At 15.3% G+C, this 8,510-nt stretch overlaps 3 protein-coding genes across 3 annotated transcripts, besides 9 other annotated features; 1 reads left to right on the top strand and 2 right to left on the bottom strand. All coding sequences in view use genetic code 6, as the record gives it.

The window, feature by feature from the left end:
- Positions 1–934: 934 nt before the first annotated feature.
- Positions 935–2,014, bottom strand: IMG5_172380 (radial spoke head protein, putative; the record flags this gene model as incomplete). Its single annotated transcript, XM_004029754.1, has 2 exons — positions 935–1,491; positions 1,633–2,014. The coding sequence occupies 2 exons, from the start codon at positions 2,012–2,014 to the stop codon at positions 935–937; spliced, it is 939 nt and encodes a 312-aa protein (XP_004029802.1).
- Positions 2,015–4,023: 2,009 nt separating this feature from the next.
- Positions 4,024–4,062: a microsatellite.
- Positions 4,063–4,487: 425 nt separating this feature from the next.
- IMG5_172370 (hypothetical protein) lies at positions 4,488–4,955 on the top strand (the record flags this gene model as incomplete). The annotated part of the gene is made up of 1 exon (XM_004029753.1): positions 4,488–4,955. The coding sequence occupies one exon, from the start codon at positions 4,488–4,490 to the stop codon at positions 4,953–4,955; it is 468 nt and encodes a 155-aa protein (XP_004029801.1).
- Positions 4,956–5,055: 100 nt separating this feature from the next.
- Positions 5,056–5,100: a microsatellite.
- Positions 5,101–5,162: 62 nt separating this feature from the next.
- Positions 5,163–5,200: a microsatellite.
- Positions 5,201–5,400: 200 nt separating this feature from the next.
- Positions 5,401–5,465: a microsatellite.
- A 572-nt stretch (positions 5,466–6,037) lies between these two features.
- Positions 6,038–6,077: a microsatellite.
- Positions 6,053–6,103: a microsatellite.
- Positions 6,104–6,116: 13 nt separating this feature from the next.
- IMG5_172360 (hypothetical protein) lies at positions 6,117–7,190 on the bottom strand (the record flags this gene model as incomplete). Its single annotated transcript, XM_004029752.1, has 1 exon — positions 6,117–7,190. Exon 1 carries the CDS (start codon positions 7,065–7,067, stop codon positions 6,117–6,119), a length of 951 nt encoding a protein of 316 aa, XP_004029800.1. The 5' UTR covers positions 7,068–7,190.
- Positions 7,191–7,804: 614 nt separating this feature from the next.
- Positions 7,805–7,843: a microsatellite.
- Positions 7,815–7,843: a microsatellite.
- A 10-nt stretch (positions 7,844–7,853) lies between these two features.
- Positions 7,854–8,011: a microsatellite.
- Between the last annotated feature and the right edge of the window lie 499 nt (positions 8,012–8,510).

Genomic DNA, 8,510 nt, shown 5'->3' with positions numbered 1-8,510 from the left:
AAAAATAAATTATTAATTGCTTGCAAAATTTCTTTTTTGTTCTAAAAAATAATCAAAAAAGAAAAAAATAAGAATCAAATAATACTAAGAATAACTCATAAAAATATATAAATTAAAATAAAAATACATAATCAGTAAAATTTTATTTAATATACTAAAATAAATAATTTTAAATTGGTTTGTAATAGAAAAATTAAATTTGCTCAATTTTGTTCTCTGAAGAAATAAAATTTATGTAATAATTTATATTTTTACATCATAAAGATTTTCAAATTTTAAAACTAAAAAAATCACTAATAAAAATTTAGTTTTTTAACTGAAAATAATGCAATCAATTTATATATTAATATTTTTAAAAATAATTATATTATAATAATTCTAGAATATACATAAAATAATTGATTCGTCCATATTTTAAAATATAAAAAATTATCAAATAAATAAATTAATTATATAGTGATTTAAGTTAAATATGAATTTTATTAATAATGCTGATAATAAAATCAAGATTTCGCACTTTTCAAATTAGAATTGAAAAGCATAATGTTGAAAATAAATATATCTAATATTTTGTGTAAATTAATTATAAATAATAATCTTTTGTTTTATATATATTTAATTAATATAAATATGATATTACTAATAAATATAATAAAAAACTATTTAAGATTATTTTTATAAATAAAAATCTTAAATTAAATAAAAATATAAATATAAAGATTTATAAAATAAATTAATATAAAACGATTTTTTAATTATTTTATCATATTTTTGGAAAAAAAATATTCATAATTATATGTATTTTTCCCACCCTAAAGGAAAAATAATCTCATTTTCTAATAAAGAATATTAAAATATATCATTTTTCCAAATTCCTTATTTAATAATAATCCCATTTTAAATATTTTTTACAACTCCAACTCCATTTCTTTAATCATTTTCCCAAAAACCTGCATATTAAATAAAATAAAAAATAAATTTATAATTTATAATTTTTACCTATAAAATATTTATTTTATTTATTATTTAAATAACAACCAAATCCTTAAAATTTTCCTTTCTAAAATTATCCATTATAAACATCTCCTTTTCTAAATTAATCTTAAGGTTTAAAATAAAAAATTCCGTCACCTTAAAATAAATTATCTTTCCATTAACCTTCATAGACATTACCATTAGCATATTTAAAAATTCCAAATCCATTCATTTTTCCATTTAAAAATTCACCTTTATATAATCCTTTTTCTTAAAAAAAATATCTTTGTTCTATTCCTTTTTTAATTTTATTAATCCAAAACCCACTATTTAAAAAATATTCCTCATTTTCTATTTTTAAGTGATAATTTCCTTATTTAAATTCATTATTTTCCCATTTTCCTTCAAATTTAGACCCATTATCATATAAAAAAGTACCTTCTCCATGTCTTAAATTATTCAAAAAATTCCCTATATAAACACCTTATTCTCGATAATAAAATTTACTTCCAATACCTTCAAAAAGAAAATAATTTCGAAATTCTCCTTCATAAATAATATCTTGAAAATTAAACAGTTTTCCTTTTTTGGGCAAATCATCTTCCCATTCTCCATTATAAACAAGAAATCCTTACTAATTAAAAAAACTTCCATTACCATTTTTAAGGAAATTATTTTTAATGGTTCCTTTATAAAAAGAGCCATCTACATAAACTATTTTTCCTTCCAAAAGTATTCCTTAATTCCAAATTCCTTCATATTTATTACCTTCATCGCCTATTAATTCCCCTTATCCATGAAACATATGTTTATTAAAAAAGCCTTTGTAAACTCTTCCGTTTGGAAAACTTAAAATTCCATATCCATCATAAAGACCCTATTTAAAATTTCCTTCATAAATTATTTTATTACAAATTTCTTTGCCATATCCTTCTGGAAAATTTTTATCAAAAAAACCATTAAATTAATAAAATTCAGACTTTAAAGTTCCTATACCTATTTTAGAATAATTAAGGTCTATTTCTCCAAAATATTCCATTTAATTATTTAAAATATAGTAGCCTGTATTTTTTAAAATTGGAGCATTTAATTAAGTATATTTTTTTAAAAAAACAAAAAAAAAAAGTTTTCTAAGTTTTCTTCTGTTATTTATGCTTATTCGTCCATAAAATTTTTATAATTTTCAACAAAATTGATAAATTCAAAAATATTTATCCTTCTTAAATTTCTTTAGTCTAAAATTTATATTATTTCTTATATTTGCTATTAATTAATATTTAAATATTATGCATATTTCTCACTAAATATTTCATATGAAACTTCGTATTCAAAAGGAAATAATAAATTCCATACTTGAAATCCTTTTTTTCTTTTAATGTAATATACATGTAGTTAGGTAAAGTCCCAAATTGAATTTTGTCTTTAGTTTTATTTTCAAACAAAGTAATTAAATTTGTTATTTTTTACAAAAAAATATGGTCATATGTTAGATTTTTCAAATTTAATTAGTAGTTTTCTTATAACTAAATATAAAAATCTTATATAATTTATAGTTATAGGATATATTCCGTATCATTATCATATTTTAAATAGAAATTAGAAAACTTATTCATTAAAATAAATAAATATATTGCCTTGTTTTTAGCTTCTAACTATTCTTATATTAAATAATCTTCATTCATAAAAGTTTTCATAATTATATTTTCTAACTAAAATATTGAATTTTAAAGTTTATTAGCTGCCTTTTGAATCGTATTTTTAAAATATTTGCAATTTTTTAAGGTCTATTTAATTATTTATCTTATTTATTAAAATGCTTTTATATATTTTTTTTATTTATTTTTTTAAATTATTTGTATTTTACATTCTATTTATAATTATGTATTTGTTTCTTATTATGTTTCTGATATTAATATTTAATCAATTTGTAGTTCATTTACTTATTATTTTTATAAAATTAAAAAATTTAAAGTTTTTAAATTACATGGAATATTTTTATATTTTAAATCTTTAAAATAATTCGTCTCTTATAATGTTTATAAATATTATGATAAGTTTTTTTTTTCTATGTAGTTTTAATATTCTTAAGCTGAACAGCATAGACCCATATTTAATTATAAAAAAAATTATATTTTATTTTTAATTTTTAATATAATAACAAACAGATAAAATTATACAAAACATATAAATTAATATTAAATGTGAGTAAAAGCATTTATTTTTATAAAATAATAATAAATTTTATATATTGCAAGCTCTTCAAATATAACTTATTTATTATATTTAAAATATATTATTTTTATCAATTTAACTTGTAATATTTTTATTTAAAAATAAATTAAAAATTAATATATTTTTTATATTTGACTATAAAAACTTTTTTTTATAAATAAATTCAGAAATATCAATGACACTTTTTTATAAATTTAAATTAAAGATAAAATTTTAGTCTAAATTATTTTTATGAATTAATTAATATATTTATTAAATTTTTTAATCCACTTGTATTATTTTACCATTTTTTTTCAAATATTTTTGATATGTATTTCTATTTCCAATTTATAATTAAATAATAAATATTATTTGCAAATATCTTAAATTATAAATTATATTCAATCTTGATTAAATATTATTCAAATTGAAATTTTAAACTATTTCTTTAAAAGCATTTCGCATTTTTTGATATTATAGTTGCAAAAGTTGCAAATTGCGAACACTTTAATTTAGTTTCAAAACAGCTAATTTATTTTTAATGACTATATTAATTAATTGATTTTGTTTTTGGCAAAATTTTAATTTTACTAATAAAAATAATATAAATGTTTTCTTAATTATCTTTAATTTTCATTTTGTTATATATGTTCTAGAATGTTTTAGTATCTTATACTCTAAGCCTAAAAAAGCCATTTATTTTGAGTATACTTCACCAGCCACTTTTGTAAATAAATTAATTTTTTAATATAATAAATTGATATTAAATAAAATAGAAAAAATAAATTAATTAAATATTATAAGTAAAATTTTGTATTTTTGTAAGATATGTATAAATTTATATTTTTATAATATTTTTTAAATTTTCTATAATATATGGCATAATATAAATATTAAAATATAAAATCAAATTTATAAAATTAAATATATGCTAGCGTCATAAAACAAGATTTTATAGTAATGAGGAAACATAAGTATTTTATTATGAAATTTATCGTCCTAAATATCCAAAAAAACTAATAGAATAATTATTATAAAATATTCCTACAAAATAAAATTACTTAGATATTGCTACGGGGACAGGTTAACTTTATTGGAAATTTAAAAATATTTTGAAAGATCTATAGGTGAGGATATTTCTGAAAAGTAGGTTAAAGTTTTGTTTGAAAAAGTAAAATAAATGCCAAATATAGATATTTTGCTATGCGATAGTATTAGTATTCCTTCTGTTTTGAAAGAAAAAAATTTAAATATTTAAAAATTCAATCTAATAACCATAGGGTAATCTTTGCATTGGATGGATGTTAATAATTAGCTTAAATTAATAAAAGAAGAGCTTTTACAATATGATGGTAAAGTTGGAATATTTAGTTATTTTTTGGAAAAGCTTTTAATTTAATTAAGCAGACTGTGATAATAATTTATAAGAAAACTGTAAAAAGTTTTATAAGGAATATTTAGATTTCTATTAAAAATTTTGTGATTATAATTTTTTTGAACTTTACAATGGTTATCCAGGATACGATTTCGAAAAAATATTCAAAAATGTGCAACGTATTTAACTTGATAATGTTACGGAATGTACATTAGAAGAACTCATTAATTATGAAAAAACCAGATCTGCATATAACACTTTTTTAAAGCAAAAGAAAAACTAAGATTAAGATCCTTTACTTAATCTTAAATAATTAATTTAAAGCTAAATTAAATAATAATAGGTGTAGTTAAAAGTTAATTTCAGATATTTTTTAATAATTCTTTCTAATTGAAAAAATATATATATTTAATTTCATTTTCATTTATTTTATTAAATAAATTTTCAGAAAGTATAAACTTATATTTAATTCATCAATATTATTTATTTTTTAGAAATTAATTTTTTTAAATAAAATTTTATTAAATTAAATTATTATTTTCATTAATATATGAAATAAATATTGAATAATTAATTATTTGCACAAAAAAAATATTATTCGAAATGATTTTAAAATATATAAATATTTTAAATTTTATATTCAAACAAAATATTTTTTTAATTATTATAATTTTATGCCTAAAAGTATAATTAATTATTTGTGGAAAAAAAAGTAAAATTACATTAAATATTTTTAATTTATACAATAAATTTAAAATATATATATAAAATGAAAAGAGTATATTATTTATTTTAAATTTGTATCATTACTTATTATATTTTACTCTAATCTTTCTAACTTTATAAAGTATATATTTATTTTATAAATTATTACTTATTTTTATATATTTTAAATTTCTTTTTAAGTTTTGAAATTTATGTTTAATTAAACTTAATATATTAAATATATAATCATAATAATTTTTTTATGTACAGTATATTTTTTTTATTTTTAAATTTTTATATTGATTTGTTACAATTTAATTCGAATAGCTTAACTTATTTTTATAATTATGACTATTTATATTTTTTATACTCTAAATTATTTTAGAAATAGTATTTTAACATTTTATTTTTATTTTTCATTAAGTTTTTTTTAAAAAACTTAATTGGCATAATAAAAAACGAGAGATAAAAATAGATTATATACAGTTTAGTATGCATTATAATATATGAAAGTTTTGGCTTTTTAATTTATTTTAACTTTTGTGCATATTTTATTCTTTTATTCTCGAAAAGTGTCTTTCTTTATTAAAGCTTCGAATTATATTATAACATAAAATTGAATTCTTATATTATACTAAGATTTCTAAATAAAATATACTATCTTATATTTTATACATATGTATTTAAGCATATTTTATTGCAGTTGTCTTTTAAAAGATACTTGAGCAGTTAAGAATATTATTTTATAAAATATTTGAATATTTTTTTAACTTAAAAATTAATATGATTAAAATTTAATATATTATAAATTATTTTTTAATAATTATAAATTTAAAACAATTTTTTTTTTTCACAATTACAATACTATAAACTAAATTAAATTATACTCTTTGATTTGCTATTAATAATATTTTTCTATATAAAATAATATTTTTTCAATATTTAAATACTTAATAATATCCCAATACTTTTAAAGAAAATAAAGTTATTCATGTCGAAATGTGCAATAATAAATTTCATTTTTATTTGCTAAATTAGCTGAAATTAATTAAAGAATAAGTTTTAATTAAGGATCTCCTTGAAAAACACCACATCCCCAATTACCAGTAACAATCTGATTTCCTTCATAAGAGGTAAATAGAGATAGAGATTTTATAATTTCTCTTTATAAATATTTTTATTCAAACTATTATAATTAATTATCAAGTTTTCTAAAATCAAAAGCATCTTTAAATCCATAAACTATATCATATTAATCTTTTAATGGAAATATACCTGCAAATTAAAAACTATTAGCGTATCCAATATATTTAGAAAATTTATTAGCCCCTAAAACTAATAAAGACTCATTTTCTTTTAAATATTCTGTAAATAATATACTTGGTAATAACTCTGGTGTTGTTATAAATAGTATTTCTTCTTATACACATCCGTATGAAAGAACACCTCCTCCAATATATTTATCCGCGAAATTAATTTATAAGCAACTTAATTTATCAGTATAATATTCTATAGCATTATCATTATCGAAATATACATTCATTTTTGCAAAATTTAAATCTATTTAATATTTAGTATATAAATCAGAAGATTCGAAAACACATCTTCTGTAAATAATCATTTACTAAAAATAGTTAGTATTTTAAAACTTTATATTTTATATTGTTTCAAAATAATTAATAATACATTTTATTTTTTCTATTGATATTTTCGCATTATCTTTAAAAATATTCTCAAAATTGAAATTTTTTGAATATTTTTAGCTTTCTTTAGGTTATAGTTGAAAAATACATAAAAACATACAAGAAATTAATGAAACTATTTCTTATTTAGAAAATTTTAATTAAGATGGTATATTTTATTCTAGATTATTTATTGGTTATTTTATATTTTCTATTTTCAATGCTTATTTAGCTATAAAAGGAAGAATACTTTCAAAAAAAAAAATTTTTAATTTTTATTTAATTATTAAATATATTAAATCAAATTATCAATCTATTTAGGATAAAAATACTCTTTTAACTAATCTTCATTTGAGATTTATTGTTTAATTAATTTTAATAATTTCTCTTTCTTAAGAAACCAATTTTAAACATAATTTTTAATTAATATTGATTAATTTATCATTTTTATTTTTTATCAATTTATTTTTAAATAATTTAACTATTAAATATCTATTTCTAAAATTTTCTCATAAAAAAATAAAAAATATTAATTATATAAAAAAGTGAGATTAAAAAATGGTAAATTTAAAATTAAACTTGAAAAATAAATCTTAAATTAATTTTGTATGTATGAATAATTATTAAATAAAACTAAAACTAACATAATTAATTTTAATACATTATAAAATTAATGTATCAATAAAAAATGTATTAAAAATATAATAATATTAAAATTGATGACAAATATTAATAATAATTAAATAAACAATTAATAAAATAAATAATATGAATAAAGTATTATTAAAAATAAAAATGATTAAAAGAAAAATATTTATAAATAATGATATATTTTTATATATACAAAAATGTTTAAAAATATATAAATAAATATATAAATATATAAATATATAAAAAATTTTTATTTATATATTTATATTTTTATATATTATAATATAAATAAAATAATTTTTTTTTTAAAATATAAGATATTAAATTATTTCTTTTATATATTTATATATTTATAATATAAATATAATATAATTTTTAAAAAATATAAGATAATAAATATTTATTAATATATATAAATAATAATTTTTTAGAACTAATATAAAAAATTTATTATTCAATGAAATAAAATCTTTGCAAATTAAAAATGCATTTTTAATGATTATTTATATAAGTATTAAAATTTATTTTACATACTTTTAAATATAATAATTAGTTAATTATTTTTTTATAATAATAATAAAAAAATTAAAAATATGATTTAACATATATAAAAAATTATAGAATAAACTTATAATTTAATTAATAACAAAGTTAAATAATATTAACATTTTTTTGTATATTTTAATAATACATTTATTTTATTACCCAAAATTTAAAAAAAATTATTATATAAAACTTTCTTAATAATTTAAGTTATGAAAAAAATAAAATATTAATATAAAAATTAAGATCCATAAATTTATTATCATAATAAAAAAAGTTATGAAAAACAAAAATGAAATTAAATGGTAAAATAATAATAAACAAATGCAAAAATATGATTTCAATATTAAAATATTTATATTTTAGAT

Source organism: Ichthyophthirius multifiliis (assembly GCF_000220395.1).
Source record: "Ichthyophthirius multifiliis unplaced genomic scaffold scaff_1120509251268, whole genome shotgun sequence".
Classification (NCBI taxonomy): Eukaryota; Ciliophora; class Oligohymenophorea; order Hymenostomatida; genus Ichthyophthirius; species Ichthyophthirius multifiliis.
Note: the sequence above shows the minus strand (reverse complement) of the source record. Positions and strands in the feature narration are given on the sequence as shown.